The sequence below is a fragment of the Fulmarus glacialis genome, unplaced genomic scaffold (assembly GCF_000690835.1).
Source record: "Fulmarus glacialis isolate BGI_N327 unplaced genomic scaffold, ASM69083v1 scaffold667, whole genome shotgun sequence".
In the NCBI taxonomy this organism is placed as follows: Eukaryota; Metazoa; Chordata; class Aves; order Procellariiformes; family Procellariidae; genus Fulmarus; species Fulmarus glacialis.
The window spans coordinates 21503-40704 of record NW_009222358.1 but is presented as its reverse complement, the minus strand read 5'-3'; the positions used below and the strand labels follow the sequence as shown (position 1 = coordinate 40704).

Genomic DNA, 19202 nt, shown 5'->3' with positions numbered 1-19202 from the left:
GCTGCGTGGTTGGTTAAACCACGACAATTAAATAAAGGGACTAATATTTTTATATAGATTATACTAAAACTATATACTGAAATGTGATTTTCAGTTGTTGATTATTAGATATCATAGTGAAAAATAACTCAGCTGAGTAACTAAATTTTTTTATTATCCAATCAAGTGAGCAATATTGCATGAATCTCAGGCTTCTATTTTAATGGGAAATAGTAATTACACATTTCAATGTAATAACTTACACTCGGTTCTTAATGTTGGTACTGCAGTACCATTTTAAAGCTGTTGATTAAAAGTCTAAAACTTGCTCTAAATATCTTCTGTGAAAGTATGCTATTTCTAATACCAATGTAATTGCTTCAGAAACTGATTCAGAGTTCACTGAATAGTTATTGCTATGATGCAGTAGTTAACAACTTAGAAGGTTTTCCTGTTCTGTCAGGTAAAAGACTGTCATTGTAGACCCTATAAGTGTATCTAAGAAATGAATATAATAAAACTGACTCTTGTTTTATTGTTATATCCATGTGTTGGTCTAACACAGTAATTAAATGGAATTGCTGTGTTGGTGCATCAGGCTAAGTCTCTTGTTTTCTATTTATTTATTTAGTTATTCCTAATGGTTATACCAAGTTCTCTTAAGTTTGGTGGGGGTTTTTTTACAGGTTACAGAAATCATATCTCTTGTGAGATATGATTTTAGGTATACAGTGTAGATAATTAACTGTTTTGGTATTTCTGAGGTCTATAAAATACCAATATTTTTGTCCTAGATGTTATATAAAGGTAGCGCACACTTAAGTAGCCCTATTAAGTACTTCTTAGATTTCAGATAAACCTCTGTAGTAAAATTCTGTCACTCTTTGAATAGATTTCTTTACAGGTGATCTCCTACGGTATTGAAAATATTTTAATAAGACTGCTTCGGGGAAGCTGCATTTACATTGAGAACTCTGAGGACACTTTACATGAATATATTCTCTTTGTTCTTAGGCTTTTAGAAATCACATATCCTTGGTCTGTTTTCTTTTTTTAGAATATTTTCCATTAGAATAGTTTCTTTTATAAATTGAATGATAATGGTTTCTATTATGTGGTTTTCATTATTAATTCAGTTTGGAGAGGAGAAGTGCTCCAATATCCATTTAGAGCTTTTTGACTAATCTGAGAAATGAATACAGTGTTTTCATGTACTATCCTTTGTCTTCTATTTGCATTTTAGTTTGGAAATTTCTCTAATTAAGAAAAACGAGGGACCCCGGTGGCCAGAGCTAATAGTTGGTGACACAAGAGGGGAATTCATTATGGACTCTTCCCAAAGGTCTGAAATAACTGAAAGCCTGATGCATCTTACCTCTGAAGTAATGGTAAGGACTTGAAAGTAAAACATTTAAAATTCATGTAGATTTGCGTATTGTCTTTTATTGATATCCTAATTTGCACTTCATTGACATAGCTCATCAGGTCATTTACTATTCAGAATCCTAACTCTACATTCATTTATAACTGAAACTGTTAACAAACTAATGGCACTAGAGTTATGAATATACTTTGAACAGTAATATCATCTTCATGGGGGACTGAATTTAGCTTACATGATAGCATCTGTGCACCAAAACAGAAGTCTGATTTAGCATTGAAAATAAATTTTGTTCCCATCACTTACAATGTGGCAGTTTGTTTTAAAGCAGTTGATTTAAGTAGTTTTGAAGGATGTCTGTTTCTTGTTTGTCAATAAGTTAGCAACACTTTAATACTGTCTTCTTAGGGATGCTGTACTTGATTTATAGACTGTGAGTGTAAGTAACATTTTTAAAAAGAAAATTTAGAAAAGCATAAGCATCACTCATGAACTTTCTGGCATTATTGTTTTATAGGAAGTCTACTTAAAACAAAATAAAATGTAGTTTTTAACTGCTGTTTGCTTGATAATTCCTCTTTTGGTTTAATTAGAAAATGGCATCTCATCTAAAACTTGTGAAGTGTGATTCCCTGTGGGTCTTGATATATTAGTTTTGGATTATTACTTTTTTAATAAGGCTGAAAAGTGTTACTAAAATAAATTCTGTTTAGTGCTTAAGTTGATTTTCCTCCTCTCTCCCCCACTAGTTGTGGGCAAGATATTGTAGTATATCTTTTGACCATAGATTTATTGGGAACTTCAAGTTTCTTTTCTTTTGTAAGTTATACTGAGCTTAAAGTGATGATTAGTTTGGGGTTTTTTTTGTCACAACTTTTCAGCTTGTGTGGAATAATGATCATGTTAAAAAAAAAAAAAATCTTCCTTAGGTAACTGTTCATTTAAGTAAATATTACGTATTTGGTTATACTGCAACTTCAGCGACATATGTATAATAAAGGTATGGATTCTTTTTGGTCATCTCAATTGCTTATGGTAATGATGTTTAACTGGAAGGTTTTTTAAAAAGCCACCCGATGAAACAGTAAACCAGAGGCCATCAGGAATGCTTGGTAGAGGAGAGGTGAACCCCAAAGTCTAGCCTCTAAAGAGACAGATACCCTGTTTTAAGTCTTGTGCATTAGCCTGCAGTATATGACACATAATTTTCCTGGTTCCTGTCATTTAAGGACGTTTCTTTGTTAACTCTTCATGTTTGTTTTCTTGGAACTTAAATTAGCAATTAAAAAAACTTTGTCGACTGAACCAAAATAAAAGTTCGTAATAATCAGCTGCAATGGATGAAGAAATGAGCACAGGAGCTCAACAACTCCTCCCTGTCAGATGAATTGAGTCAGTGCTCTGTCTAATCTTTCCTTACACATTCTGTGTGGCCTCAGCTTTCAGCTTATATTAGTTGTCAAGATGGTGTCTCTTCTGTGCAAGAAGCAACATTAATTCATACTTAATAAGGTGGTGTATGGTTTTGCCTTCTGTTAAATAAAGGTCCCTTTCTGTTATCACGAAATTAGTTCTTTAAATATATCACAAAGGTAACATAGCTTGGTAACATAGGTAACATAGTTTTGAAAATAATCCAAGGAATATGTCATTAGCAGAAGTAAGCCGTTTCTGTATGCAGTAGTGTTATATCTTGCTCTCGAGTTACTAGTAAAAGTGACGTTTTTTTCCTTTCTTTGACTTGCGGGATGTGAAAAAATACACGTGCTTTTTTCTTGTTTTGAGTGCATTGAAAAATATGCATAACAACATTATTAATTTTAAATAATTACTAGCAAAGCTAAAAGGAGGCATGTATTTAGAGCTACTTATAAAATGAATTAATCCATTTTTAATAGCATTTCCGATGGCAATCTGAAAGAAGCTTACGCTGCTGTAAATTTACTAAACTTGCATAGGTTTTCAGAATTGTATACTTTTGCTACTTACAGAAAGGAATTTATTGTCCATGTTTTAGTGGCTTATGTACCTTTCCTTAAACTGAAAGGGGTTTTGTTGTACCTACCACTCATGCTATCCTCCACAACAGAAATGGTTCTATTAATTTTGAATAAGTACATAATAGCTTGATCTTTAAGTATGTAAGGATATGCAAATGATTCTTCCTGTTCTGTTGAACTTTTTTTGTTATGAAAAGGGATTTATGTATATATATTCAGTAGCTTGGATTTTCAGTGTAGTTCATTGTCTTTTTATTTCAGAATCCAAACCCTGAAAAAGAAAACCCACCTTGTAATGCTCAAGAATTAGAAGAATGTGATGCTTTCCTTGAAGATAGCGCAAGCTTGTGCAGATTTGATGGTGATACTTTGGAAGTCACTCATGTGGTAAGTGCTGCAAATTATTATACAGAAATATTTGTAAACATTTTTTTAATATGCAAGTTGAATTCTATTATCAGAACAAAAATCTGTGCAAACTCTTGAAACCACATAAATTTCTTCCATAATGTAAAATCACAGTAGCAACAGAAATTATCAACCCATATGTGTTCTTCAATGTTCTTTAATATAAAAACAAGGCTCCTTTTATTCTAATATAAAAAATATATATACTTTCACAAGTGAGCCATTTGAAAAAGCAAAGTTATGTCAGAATAATGGTAAGAAAGGGGTCTTTTTTAGTGGCATAAAATTCTTCTAGATTCCTTAGCTTGCATTTTTCTCAGTAACTTTTCAGATAGCCTGGTAGAAAGTTGATCCTTTTTATTAAGGAGCTGGAGCATAGATCACTTTATGATACTTGTTTGTCAATCACATTAGAAATTACAGATTGTAAGCAAAATGCTTCAGTAGGAGGCTTGATCTGGGTTGTAAGCAACCTTGACTAACAGTAAGTTATAACTTGATCTGGCCCATTGGCTAAAGCGGGGAAAAAAAAATGATCGTATGAAAGCATCACAGATTAAGTTGTCATCTTGGAGTTTTTTGGGGTTTGGGTTTTTTTTCGAGATGTCTCTACTAAGCTTGTAATAAACATTGGTATTGCACCTCATCACTACCTTGTGTCATGCAACGTACATATAGGATAACCTGTTTTGTACAGAAAATGTCATAGTTACAGGGTAAGATTTTGAATCAGTTCGTAATTTCCCGGTTCCTCAGAAAAGCTCTAGAAGACTTAAGTCTATGTCTTACAGATCTTGGTTTGTTCTTTTTTTAAAAAAAGATATATCTTTTTTCCTTTGGCAGTATAGATACATATGTATATGTCTGTATGTGTGTGTATATATATATATGTATCTATACACCTGTACATGCATCTGTGCTGCCAAAGAAAAAAAGATTAATTTTAAAGGCTAGCATGACTCACCAAAAAAGTTTTGTGGATACAGTGTGATAGGTAACTTTTGTCAGAAGAGAAAATCTGTAATTGGTAGGAGGACATTTTATAGCAACTCGGTTCAAATGGATTTTAGCTGTTCAGTGATGTGTGGTAAGAGAACAAGAGACAGCAGGCATAAACAAGAGGTTCAAATTTGATGGAAGGAAAAACTTTTACACCATGATTGTACCATGGATCGGGTTGCCTAGTAAGGTTGCGCAGCCTCTGTCTTTGAGGTTTTCAAGACCAGACTGGATAAAGTTCTGAATAACTTAGCCTAAACTACTGCTTGTTGCCCTGAAGGATAAGACGTTTGTGCCCCAGAGACATTTCACAGACCAAAAGGAACATGGTATCATGGGATCAAGAAAGGCAGATCTGACGTATACTGCTTTATAGCAGGCAGCAAGACATTGTGGAGCAAGTTTGAACTCCAGGGTGTTTGTAAAGAGCTCTTAAAAATGGGTGGCATAAAAGTAATCCAAAGGCTAATGTGTTTAAAGCATTATGGTCAAAGGACAATTACTGTGGGTAGGAAATTTTCACGCATGTATAACCTGCTCTAGCTGACCCTGCTTTGAGCAGGGAGGATTGGACTTGAATATCTCCAGAAGTCCCTTCCAACCTCAACTATGTGATCTTGTGTTTTTCTTCCTTGTTGGAGGACATAGGAATGCGAGTATTTCAGTACATTTTTCACCATACAGGAATATATTTTCACTTTGATGTACTACTTCTTTCAAATTGTTTGGGTTGTTTTTTTTTTTTAGCAATACAGGGGCCTATTCCTTCAGAAGCGTGGCTGATACAGCTTTTGACCGTTGTAGTAAACCATCATCAGTAGTATGCAGTTGTGTATATGTCTTTTTGCTCTTAAGTTGGAGAGAACTTTGTGAAACGTGTGTCCAGAATCTTAGAGAATTTAAGACCATGAAATATTTATATAGGAACATTTCCCTCCTTGAGTTATAATTTAAGGATATAAAACATTGATGATGTAATGATACCTGTTCTGTAAAGAGATTTGATTCTATTTTTCTTGACATTTTCTGGTGCATTTCAATGGCAATGATCCAGCTGAAATAACAAGGTTTGACAGCCAGCAATCTCTGTCAAATATATTGCTATACTGGCCTGTTCTTGTGTGGCAAAATGATGTTTGTCTCCTCTAGCTCAAATGCAGTTATTCAGTTTCTCCTATAGAGAAATACTTGCTTTATTAATACCAATTCTGTAAGTTAGATTAACAGTGGCCTAAACTCCAGTATGTTGTGTTGCCAAGCCATCAGAAACTAGAGATGGGTGAGGGGCAACATTTTTTTGCTTGGAGGGGAGGGGCTTTGTCAGGTGAAGTATGGGCTACCTAAAAACACTACCTTGGTTTTGGAACTGCTTGCAGTAGCATTTACAACATAAAGTTTGCCTTCTGTGTTATGTAGATTAATATGTATACTACCATATGCTTGAGTTCCGTATTATGCATTCTGATAAAACCAGTTGCAGGCATGTATGACAAAATGCACAAAAATTAGTAGTTGAAAAAATGCTGAAAGATGCCTGAAATACAAAGTGGTGCTGTGTGCTTGCAGTGGGGAAACACAGGCATCCCAATACTTAGCAAAATTGGGATGGCTTAAGGGAAGAGACGCTGCTTGTTTTAAGGTGCAAAAGAAAAAAGTATTCCCAGTGGTTTGTGGAGCAAAGAGAAAATAGGAAATGGAGTACTTAAACCTAGGTCTTTGAATAGCTAATTGCAGTAGATAATTTCAGAGAGCAGTTGATTTGTGGCAGGAGACTTTTCTGGTTGATGTGTGAATGATGGAAACGCAACAGAAGAACTTCCGTTCATTTTTTACTAGCTGACATCAAGATCACTCTTCCCTTGCTTGTATGCCTATATAGAAGCATGAGTCTGCCTTTTCAATAGGTGCCAGAATAACCTCTCTAAACTAAAACTACATGTTATTCTGTGAAATACATCATGCTTACATCTGAGCTATAGGAGTGTGTGGGAGGCTTGTCATGTATTTGTGCATGTCCATTGGAGTGGAGATACTCTAGTGGTGATAGACAAGAGGACGAGAGAAGAGGCAAGGTCTTCCTCAAGAGTTTTTCTGGTTCTGGATGGTTTGTCTGAATAACTGCTTCAGGTTTGAATGGTTTTTTATTGCTGTTGAGTTTCTCATGTTCTGACAACGCTCACAAAACTTTTTTTTGCATTTGGGCTGTCTGTCAAATTGATCTGTATCTCTATTGCATATAAAATAGGCAACTAATCCAGCTTAAATAACATTTATTGGGTTTTTAAAAACACTGTAAATTACTTCTGGGGGAAAAAAGTAATCAAAGTTCAGAATTAGTTTGCTGAGGTGCTGTACATTTAAAATATTTCTCTACATATTCCACAAACTTACTGAAACCTGGGAAAAAACTTTAATTGCTTTAGTCTGTTCAAAACTGTTTGTGGTGTAAAAATTAATAATAGCTAAGTAACATGACACTTGTACTTATCATATATGTAATAACGTTATTGTTAGGACACATGTAGATTTAAATTGCATGTTGGGTGTTTTGGGTTTTTTTTTACTTAACTACAGATGTTTATTAAAACCAAAACCTTGATGTTTGTAAAACTATCACATTTCTGACATGGTACTTCTAAAAGAATATATTTTTTAAATTTTGATGTGTGCTTTACTAGATAAGGGATTTAAGGGCTTGACTCTTAAAAATATGTGTAGCTGCTGTTGAAAGACATCTACAAATTACTCAGTGCTGTGTGCTGTAAGGCTTCTTGTCATATGTAAATAATTTATATACTGTTGTATCTTTGGCTGAAAACAGTGATTGCCGGTGACTTCAAAGCTACTTTTGTGCTAAAGTTGGGATTTTACTGTGGTGTCGTAAACATTTGTGCAGTTTTTTGATTCTCTCTGAAACTACTTCCTCGGTTCAAATCATAAGAGTTGGTTCTTCAGAGTTCAACCCTCTCCCTTAGCTCAAGGACTGATGCATAATGAAGTGAGCTGTGGATGAGAAGAGTGCTCTGTCTGTTATCCCATCTCAAAGATGCTTAACTTCTGTCAGTTGAGATACAACAATAAAAAAGGGGAGACACCTGTACACGCTCTATACATTGTAGAGCTGTATTGGGTGTTCATACCCAGGTGTTGGCAGCTGTGGGGCTGCAGGGGTGGCCTCTGCAAGAAGAGGCTGGGGCTGCCCTGTGCCAGACGCAGCTGGTTCCAAACAGCTCCAATGAACCTACTGTACGACACAGCTGAACCTATCAGGGATTCTGGTGGCCCCTCAGGGAAAACATATTTAAGAAATGGTAAAAAATGCTGTGCAGCAGCAGTGAGAGGGAGGAGTGAGAAAAATGTGAGAGAAACAGCCCTGCAAACACCAAGGTAAGAGAAGAAAGGATGGGGAGGAAGTGCTCCAGGGGCCAGAGCAGAGATTCCCCTGCAGCCTGTGGAAAAGACCACAGTGAGGCAGGTTGTCCCCCTACAGCCCATGGAGGACCACGGTGGAGCAGATATCCATGCAGCATCCTGTGTAGGACCCCACACCAGAGCAGGTGGATGTGCCCTGGTGGAAGTTGCAGCCAGTAGAGAGCCCACACAGGAGCAGGCTCCTGGCAGGAGCTGTGGCCCGTGGAGGACTCATGCTGGAGCAGTCCATTCCTGAGGCACTGTACCCCTTGGAAAGGACCTAGGCTGGAGCAGTTCTTGAAGAACTGCAGCCTGTGGGAAGGACCCATGTTGGAGCAGTTCATGAAGGACTGTATTCTGTAGGAGGGATCCCATACTGGAGCAGGGAACAGCATGAGGAGGAAGGAGTAGCAGAGAGGAAGCATAATGAACTGACGCCAACCCCCATTCCCCATCTCCCTGCACCACTCTGGTAGCAGGGGAGGTAGAGCAGTCAGGAATGAAGGAGTGAAGTTGAGCCAGGGAAGGGTATGGGGGAGGTTTTTTTTTTTAATCTTTGTCTTTGTTTCTCATTTATTTTTAATTGGCGATAAATTAAATTTATTTTCCCCAAGTAAAGTCTGTTTTGCCCTTGATGGTAGAATTGGTAAGTGATCTCCCTGTCTTTATCTCGACCCACGAGCTTTTACATCTTATTCTCTCCATCTGTCCTGTTGAGGAGGGGGAGTGGAAGAGTGGCTGGGTGGGTGTCTGGCAGCCAGCCAAAGTCAAACCCACCACAGTAACTCAGTCCATATCCAGTTTAAAAGGCAGCAGCTGTTTGGCCTGTAAGCACAGCGAAAGCTCAGGATTAGTCATAGACTATGCTACCTCATACTCAACAAAGCAAGTAGGGATTATGGGAGGAAAGGGCTTAAAAACAAGAAGAGATGAAATCTACAAGGAGTTCTGGGGAAGAGAAGCTTAGGGAAATGTAATTCCAGGCTGTAGGAAGCCAAGCTTCATTTCCTTCTGGTGCTCCAGGAACAACTTGCTTTTCTTACCTGGGAGATGGGGGAATGAAGTAGAAGTAATAATGGTGACTTTTGGGGAGGCTAGCTGTCCAGCAGCAAAACAGAGGTCACATTGATGACACACAGCTGTGGAGGCTGGGCCTTGTAGCAGGTTCTTCTGGTCAAATCATACTGTAACTGACTGTCCATGACCCTGTGGAGTGTCATCACACCAGTGTCTGATGCACAATCCCCATGATTCACTTTTTTGCAGAGAAGCAGGTGCCACTGTGAGCATGCAGTAGGGGCTCATGAAATGAGTCTTGAGCTGAATGTATGAGAAGTATCAACTTGTTCCCTTTCTCAAGTTGTTTCTCATTCATTCTGCCTATTTTTCGTATGCTCCTTAAAGGTCTGTTCCACTCACTTCTGTTGGTGTCATCTGCCTGACCTTTGCTGACTTCTTACCTTTCTCAGATGTTAAGAAGTTTGAGGGACTAGGACTTCATACTTTCTGTTTTGCTCAGCACATTGCACCAATACAATACCTGCCTCCTGTTTTCTGCTTTGTTCTCCTTAAGGCACCTTATTAGTGGAGCTCTTGAAGTTATCTTTATTAGTGTTTCTTTGCCTCTTAGTTGCTTAGAAAATTAGTTACCCTCATTTCATGATTGCATCTGGCCCTAATGGAGACTGAGGATTATTTCACCTCTTTTGTAGTTTTAATACAACTGAACAATTTGTATGCCTGTTGAATGGGTGTAGTAATGGAAGGCTGTTTTAAAGTTGAGCCGTTAGACTTGAACTTAATCAGCTGAAATAATTGTATGAGTTCTGCCATAGGCTGTATAACCTCGAGTAAACAAATTTCTGGGTCTCAATAGTTGTTGTTTCTGTCCACTGGATCTTATGTTAAGATTAAATTAAGGTCTTCAGGACAGAGACCCCATCCTGTAACATTTGTACAATGACAGCATAAAAGGCTTGCAGTTCATAGTTATTGCCACAATACAAGTAATAAGAAGAGTGCTGTGACAACCATTTGAGAACTATTAGTCAACAAATGTCAGCATCTGAAATGCTCATTGAGGAGTAATATATTGTACCATGTATTGCAGTGTAATCCTGCATGTTACCATTGCAGACATAGCTTCTGGATATAAAAAATAGTTCAAATGTATTTGTTCATCTGGTAACACGAACAATGTAGATCAGTGCTGAGTACAAACTGGAATTCCTGAGTGTTCTTTCTTGATAGACCTCAAGGGAACAGATTGTTCTTTCTTCTTTGAGCATTTGCTAATCATAGTGCTACATTAAAAGTATAAGTTCCTTTAGAAGGCTTTACACAGAAAACTCAAAATATGTGTTGTTTTATTGTTTATTCTTACTGTTGTCTATTCAGGTAGCAGGATATGCCTATCGTCTTTCTTATGTAATTGGTCATTCCTGGTGATTAGAAGTGGTTATTGAATGTTTTTGGTGATCTAGACGTATTTGATGAAGAGTGTGCTAATCTCAAATTTAGTGGTTGTGAGTAAATAAAAAATTGTTGACATTTCATAATTTTAGTATTCTAACTAATCCTTGTTCCAGTGCTTACCACCTTTTACTGCAGGGGGACAGTATTTCCTTCCCTGTTGGCACTGCAGAAAACCAGATGTGATTACTTAGAGAGAATCTTTTCCTAACATCAGTAGTTGTAGGTTAGTATCCTCTATCCTAGAAAACCATTTCTACACAAAACGCATTCCCATTTGCTTGTGTAGTGGACATAATGTTTCCCTAAATACTATCACAAGAAACTTAATTGCATCTGCTTGAAATTTATTAGTTACCTGTAGTGTATTGAGCTGTTGATCAGTAGGATGCAGCATAATGTATTCAAACATTTTGTCAACTAATAAACATGAACATCTAACTTTGGCAGTATGTGTGACAGAATCTGCTATTTATGCTTTGAATCAGTATTTTGTATTTCTTGTTTTGTTTTCAGATTAATCTTGGAAGCAACCAGTATCTTTTCTCAGTTGTTGTGGATCCCAGAGAAATGCCATGCTTCTGCCTGAGGCATGATGTTGATGCTCTTCTCTGGCAGCCCCACTCTGACCAACCAGAGAACATGTGGGAACACATTGCAACTTTTAATGCTTTAGGTAGGAAATTAATTTCTATGTCGCATTCCTCTATCTGAGACTCTTCTACCTGAATACTCTTAATATGGCTCCTGTTGATATTTCACTTGATTAAGTTTGAATTGAAAGGTACTATAATTCTGTTGATAGCAGCACGCTAGCTTAATTTTAGAAATATTAGAGCATAAGAAATAAAATATTTATGCCTTGGGAGAAATATAAGCCTTTTCAGACCATATACAGGATGCAAGCACAGTACTGCACAGTAAAAAGAAGAGTTCCTTGGATAAGTGAACTTGAGTTAAAGACTTAAAAGCACAGTCAGCACTTTAACACTCACACAGAAATCATCAGGGGAACAGCTGCAGTTCACTATGACATGTCTAGGTGTGTATATGCTTATGGTAAGATGTTTTAATAAGTGACCTTTAGATTTTTCCTATCTCGTTGTCCCAGGTGACAAGTCTGAAGAATTGGACATGATTGTTCACTGTTTCTTCTGTTATAAGAGTTACGAGCATCAAATGATGCTGGTACATAGTAGGTTCAAAAGAAGCTAAAAGAAATACTTCACATATGCGCATTTAAGCTATGGAACCCTCTGCCGCAAAACGTTGTGGACATGGAAAGTTTTCATTAATTTGGGGGAAAAAAAAAAAAATCATGATGACAGGAAAAATCAATCAATCAAGAGCATGACTGTGCCAGCTCTGGCTCAAGAAGTCCCTGACTGTTCTGAAATTACAGACTGCCAGAAAAGTAGAAAATGTGATTGTGAAGAAACATTAGTTATTGCTGTGTTCTTGCAATGAGGACTAAGAATTTGTTTTTACTCACTGTTGGAAGCAGAATCCTAAAGCTCAGAAGCAAAAAGTACTTTGAAAAACATGGATGCAAGAGTAAGAATTGCCGTATCAGATCAAATAGGATGGTCCACATAGCCCAGTATTGTACCTATCAAGTAAGAAGCAGATAAATCAGTTTTCATGAAAATTAATCTGGTCCAGAATTTACTTCTGCTGTGACAGCTACAATCTTCATGTTCTCTAAGTGTTCTCTAGACCCATTGCTTTAATAATGCCATGAGTGTGATAATTTATTCCCTCCCTCCCCAAATGCATTTGTTGACCACGCCACTCTCAGTCTGGGTCCAAAATGAAAGGGAAGATATGAGCTGTTTTACAGAGCTCACATAGGTTACCATAACACATAATTGGTTTTGTTCTGAGTTTTTGCAATTTATTGAGTTCTGTAATATAAATAATTTTTTTAATAGCCTATTATTTTAACTTGAGATCAAACTAAGCTGTAAGCATCTTAACAAATGCTCTAACAAAAGAGATTAATTTCACAATTTCTTCTTTGTTTACTCATTTCAAATTTCATTATGCTGGGAAACAAGCCGATGATAAGGATTAAGATGTATTTTCAAATTACTATTAGTTTCAAGTTTCTATGCTGACTTTGTAGTACAGTTTTAAGAATGTGTTTCTATTGTTTCGAAAATAACAGGAAGGAAATTATGATATTTTGGAGCTTTTTGTACCTAAGGTGATAAAAACCAACATTGTTCCTCTACTTCTTTCTCCTTACTGTACTATCATTTTACAGTATTATATTGAAGTTTACATTTCTGTACTAATCTAGTTCACCTTTTATGTGCCAGAGGTGATGTTTATCTACAACCAAATTTAGAAGTACTTTGCAAGAGCTAGTAGTAAAAATTAGTATTTTCTAGATTAAACGGCTAGTTTTCCAAAACCTACAGTACTCATTATATTGACCAAAGCAATGGTAGTAGCCCTATTTCCTTCTTCCTCTGCTTGAACTTTTGGAATTAGTTTTTAACAAGCTGTACAAAGATGATGACTGAAAAATTAGTATTTTTCAGTTCAAGTCTTGGACTGAAACCTAAAGAAGGAACCAGAGGGAAACTGAAGGGACCAAGTTTTTTGTTCTATATATCTGTCCTAACAACTTTCTGCTGAAAAAAAGGAGTTGGTCTTGAATAGACCTTTGGCTGCTAATGTCTAATGATTTGCTGCTGGTTGAAGGAGCAGTTGCATGATCTTGCCCATTCTTACCACAGTTTAGTGAAGAAGCCTGTATCTTTCACTGACTACTCATTAGTCTTGCTATATAAATCTCCTGCTCCTAACAGGGTTGTATCTAACAGGGTTGTATCTATAATAGATACATAGAAAAACAGAGAACAGTGACATTTTTTAGATTTGTTTTTTAAAAAAAAAAAAGCCTACGATTTTCTTTCTGAGAAATCCCATTTGAATACAAGTCCCCTGGCTCAAAATCTTCTTTTACCTGCAAGCCTATACTTAAATCCTGCTTTTATTGTTAGTGCCAATGTTTAAATATATGAATTAAATTAATTAACTTACACTTGGAAAGTTCTTGTGGCTGTCCTAATATTTCCCAGTACAGCAATCATGTCAATTGATAGTCTAGCTATATATTTACTAATTGTTTTGTGGTGAAAACTGTCAAGCTGGATTTGAATGGAGATCATGTTTTGAGGACAGTAGCAAGCATTTGTACTTTAGAAGTCTTAGGATTAACATTTTAAAAAACCCAAAACAACCAAAACACCCTCAAGGCATGAAAATGCGCTGTTAAATTGTGATGGTACTGTTGTGGGTTAGCCCTGGTGGACACCTAAGCACCGCACAGCTGCTTGCTGTCTCTTCATTCCTCCTCCTTGCCCCCAGTGGGACAGGGGAGAGAAAAGGAAGAACAAAAGCAAGAGAGCTCGTGGGTTGAGCTCGTGGGTCAGTTTGGGTCAGCTGTCCTGGTTGTGTCCCCTCCCAACTTCTTGTGCATCCCCAACCTACTTGGGGGGCAGAGCTGGAAAGATAGAAAGTTATGACAGTGTGCAAGCACTGCTCAGCAATAGCCAGAAAATCATGTGGTATCAACACTGTTTTAGTCACAAATTCAAAACACAGCACCTTATGGTCTCCTGTGAAGAAAACTAACCCTATCCTAGCCAGCCCCAGTACAGGTACTTTGACTATCCTATGATAATAAGGAAAGAGGGAGAAGCAAAAAAAGTAAACTCTAGCATGCTTGCTGTTCTGAAAGGTTCTGTCTTTCAGTGATAACCGTTGCCATGCATTGTTCAATCGAAGTGAAGCAAATAACGTTTCAGAAAGATGGCAGATCACTTTGCAAAGATTGTGTCTCAAGTCACTTTACAAAAGTGTGAAAGGAAATCAGTCTGAAATAAGTCTGTTTACTAACTGAGTTCTGTAATGGAAGAGGAAAAGGAAGTGAATATTAACCAAGATTACAGTGTGTTGAAAAGTAACTCATGTTTTTGTCAGTCAGTTCTAAATAGAAGACAAGTTTTAAGTGTCTGTTCAAGATTAGGTAGACTCGGAAATCTTAAATTGTAAATGTAACTACAAACTGGGGGATGAGGGGAGAGAGAGGGTTCTTTTGCTTAGACTACTAATATTGGGCCAAGATGTGTATCCATGCCTTATGATCCTGCTGAGAAAATGGAAGACCTTGTGAGGTGGAGAGGGGCTAGATGTGGGAACAGTATCTAGCTATACATATGTGCGCATCAAAAACGCCAGTTAGGAAGATGTACAATATTGGTATTAAATTGGTTAATGCATATCTCCAGAAATTATTGGTTTATTTAATAACAACATATATCTTTTTCTTTCTTTTTTGTTACTAATTGCATATTATTTTTTAAGCTAAGGTTGGTTTTGTCTTAGCCAGTTAGAGTGCTGTTGAAACCAATATATTACTTCTCCCTTCTACTTCTTTTTGGGCTATGCAGGTTATGTCCAAGCATCAAAGCAAGACAAGAAGTTCATGGCTTGTGCTCCAGATTACTCCTACGCTGCTCTTTGTGAGTGCTTGCGACGAGTTTTCATCTATCGTCAGCCGACTCCTCTGTCCACAGTTCTCTACAACAGGAAGGAAGGAAGACAAGTAGGACAGGTTGCTAAGCAGCTCGTAGCAACCCTGGAAGCCAATGATCCTATCTTAGGCTTTCAAGCTACAAGTGAGAGATTATTTGTTCTCACAACAAAAACCTTGTTTTTAATAAAGGTGAACTCTGGAAATTAATTATTTAGTATATTCTGCTGTAGTTTGTGTAACCATTTGTTAAAGAACTGGCTAGGTAAATGATCTGAGAAGTTCAGTACAATTTGTTGAAGTTTAAAAAGGAGATATTTTACAGGGGAATCAATATTTTTCATTATAATTTGTCTGTAAGATAGTGAGACAGTTTTTCAACTTTGCTGTCACTGAAGTAAGCTTTCTCAGAGCTATGGGAAAACGTCTTCTGCGCTAACAGCTTTCTCAAAGCAATCGTCAGAGGCTGCTATTGCATAAGTGAATAGATTTATGCATTGTTTTTTCCAAATGACTGTGTTTGCCATACTTCTGAGTTTTGAGCATTCACTTCTGTTTTTAAATGCCACTGTTTACCTATGAAAGAAGTAGTCAGATAAAGAAAATAAAGCCTTGAGTTACAAGCATATGATGTGCAAAGTAAAGAAGTGTGTATCATAAAGAAAAAAAAATCCCAAATTCAAATACTATTGGCCAAAAAAATGATTTAATTTTTCAATATTCAGTAGTATTGAGTGAAATGTGAATGGAGTGAATGGAGTATTGTGTTTCTTATACAGGTAATTAATTCAAATGGAATAATTTCATTGTATATGCAGATTTTAGATTATTGATTTGGGACTTACTCATGCTTGCAGTGAAACCTGTTCACATTTTAAGAGACACTAGAATAGCTTTTAGTAGCTTTTTCTTGAAGCAAAGTAAGGGTGAATATGTAGCCAGTGATTACATATTGAATGGTATTAGTCAAGGTCTAGTTATACTCTCAGTTGTGTCATTCTCACTTAACATTGTACTTCATCTTGAGTGACTAATTTACAATTAGAAAATGGCTAACAGAAAAAGCACCTGTATTGTAACCTGAGATGGGAAACTCAGAAGTGCTGCTTCTGCCTCAGATATCATTGTAAATACTGTCTTATTGGTTAACCATTCTGTCCGTGATGCACAAGTCCAAATGTGGTATATACAATGTAAGAGTACACAGGGCATGAGGATGCTTCTGTTTAACAAACTGGCATGGTTAATTTTGTTGAAAAGTTTTATCTGAAGATTTTTGTTTCTTGTTTTAAATTGACATTGTCAATACAGTTAAACCAAAAAAGAGTCAGTTGTGACAGTTCCACCCTGGGTTGTTGTTTTTCATGGTTTGCTTACAACTCCATAGCAAAGAATGCCTAATCAGTATATTGTGTACTGCCAGGAAAGCTGCTGTGATCTGTGGTACCAAAGTACTGAGACAGATGCAAATTACTGAGACAGATACAAATACAAGTGGCCTGATAGTTTGCATCTCTTCCAGTATTATTTCAGACCTCTGTAAGAATCTATTGAGAGGAAGATAAGTGTTCCTTTTTTATGGACTAACAGTTTCTTACTTATGATTGTTTTGACTTCCCTGTAAATTCTCCAGACTTGTATTGGTGAAATTATTAAATAGTATACTGAGAATTTAAGAGGGAGACAAGCAGTTGTGGCTTGGAAAAAACCCTCCAAATTCAGTAGCTTTTCAAGGAACCTGATTTTCTTCTTCCTTACAGCAGTATTATATTGTATACCCAATATTGAAAAGTTTTTCCTTACTCTTACCTGGGTAAGTTAAAACAGACTTGATTTGCAAACCTTCCCTTCTCATTCTATTTTTTTTAAAACTGTCTTGAAAATGCTTTTTAAAAAGGCTCAGTGAATGTATTACTGTTCCATGACTGGTTTGCATCTAAATTTTCATTGTTGGGCAATAATATCAAACAAGGTGGTAGAATTCATGCAGAGGTCCTTTAGAAAGGATTTTGTGTAGTTGATTACTTTGCAGCATAAAGTAAGTGCTTTGAGTTTTATATGAATATTACTTAGTAACCTGACATTTAATCACCAGGAACACAGAGTTAAGAACATGTTGTGGTGTTTGGGGAATGGAGGAATGAAGAGGGGGTGAAGGATTCATAGGCAACATGCTTTTGTCACTGCAGGTCTATTGCAGGAAGCTGCAGTATAGATGAGAATTTCAGCTGTTCTTTGTCAATTTCTCCTTGCTGTGGGTTAGACATCTGGAAACATACTTCTGCTGTCTCCTGCAACAGAGGAAAAAAAGTCAAGTAAAATGGTTACATCTTCAGAGGCTGTATTGTAATATGTAATGACTAAAACTCACATTCTGCCCAAATATGTGTCTGTTTCAAGGGAGTTCTTGTTTGCTCCTGGGAAAAACTGAACATGGGGAAGAGGTTCATCCCTTTTTCCATGTTACTCATCTATTTGCAATCATGGTGTTCTCAGAAAGGATACCTCAGATAGTCTCTCTTTTATTTTGCTTTCTATGAGAGTTAAGGATTGTATTATTTTAAAGATTTGTTGCCTTGAGGAACCTTGCATCCTGTTTGCACAGCAAGCTACTATAATTAAATGTCTGCAAGCCACAGGGAGGCGCTTACTATCAGCATTTCCATTTCTGTGTTAATTTAATTTTAAGGCTTATTTGTTTAGCATATTAATGTAGGCTTATACAAAGTATAGAATGTGGATATTTAAAAGAGTTGGTTTTCTGAGAACCATACTTCAATTTTTCTAGGATTTTATTTATTGAAATCTTACATTTTAAGACACAGTACTTCCTGAGAGGTCCCAATCACAATCTGTTTACAGAATTTCTGAGAAAATATTTGGCTATTACAGACTTGCAGTATTTATTTCTGATACTCTTTTTCAGTGTTTTCCTTGGCTGCATATTTGGAATATATCCTGTGTTCTTCTACAAGATTAAATAAATGGAAAAAATGTTAAATTTATTAATAAAGGGGTTTTTAAATTATTTTAAAGGATTTATGTTCATTTCAAATGCGCATCCTTCCTATGCTACTGAAACAAAATAGAAACAAATTCCTTAAAATAAGCCTTGTTATGTTAAGGAGTTTTCTGTTAGGGTAAAGTTCTGATGTGTGTCTGCACTGCAAGGTCACGTCTGTTGCCAAGACGTGCACTATTGCACTCCTTGCTCGTTTCTGTGAAAACCCCTGTACAGTTTTTTTTCATATCTCATATCTGCCAACATAAAAATTTACAGAGGTAGTTACTGGAGGGGATTGATATGTATTCAGGTGTGATCTTGTGTTAAAGTGCACATTGCGTCCCCTGATCCTGTGTCTTTGTTGTGTACAAGATCCAGATGATCTGGACAAACCCTTCTAGATGGAAGGAGGAGAGAGATCTGCACATCCTTCCTCTCCCCCTACCTCAATCCAGGGGTGCTTTTTTGCAGGAGAGTGAAGGAGGAGAGGAAGGATTTTGTCTGTACGTATGTCCTATGTCAAAAAGTGGTTCTTCATTAGTGAAATGGCAGACCCTGTGAGAGTAACAGATAAGGTTGAAGCTTATATTTTATTTCAGTTTGCTGTGCTTTGTTTCAATAATGGACGTTATTACTACTATAACTTTTGAATTTCCTAGCTTTCTGTCAATTTATATTTTCTATTCTCGTTACGCAGATTAGAGTAACTTGAAGCCTGCAGTCAATCACACGTTAGCATGTAATAACAATTTTTACTTGAATTATTGCTGTCTGATTCTGCCAAATAAAATACTTTAGATAGGTTTGGGTTTTTTGGGTTAAACTGTTAATCTTAATATCACCACTTGCTTATGAATTAAATTGCTATAATCACAGTGGCAATCGTCAGCTTCTGATTCTCATTTCAAGGTTTTCCTCATTCTGTGGGAGAATAAAATGTGCATGGTCACCTCTCTGATAATGGAATCAGTGGTCCTAGATTTTTCATGTGTTATTTCATCT

At 36.6% G+C, this 19202-nt stretch overlaps 1 protein-coding gene across 1 annotated transcript; it reads left to right on the top strand.

Annotated features, from left to right (window-relative positions):
* Positions 1-1222: 1222 nt before the first annotated feature.
* Positions 1223-15786, top strand: LOC104079377 (nudC domain-containing protein 1-like; the record flags this gene model as incomplete). The annotated part of the gene is made up of 4 exons (XM_009581406.1): positions 1223-1367; positions 3622-3747; positions 11167-11326; positions 15114-15786. Coding segments are annotated over 4 exons (724 nt in total), but the record flags the coding sequence as incomplete, so codon positions are not given.
* Between the last annotated feature and the right edge of the window lie 3416 nt (positions 15787-19202).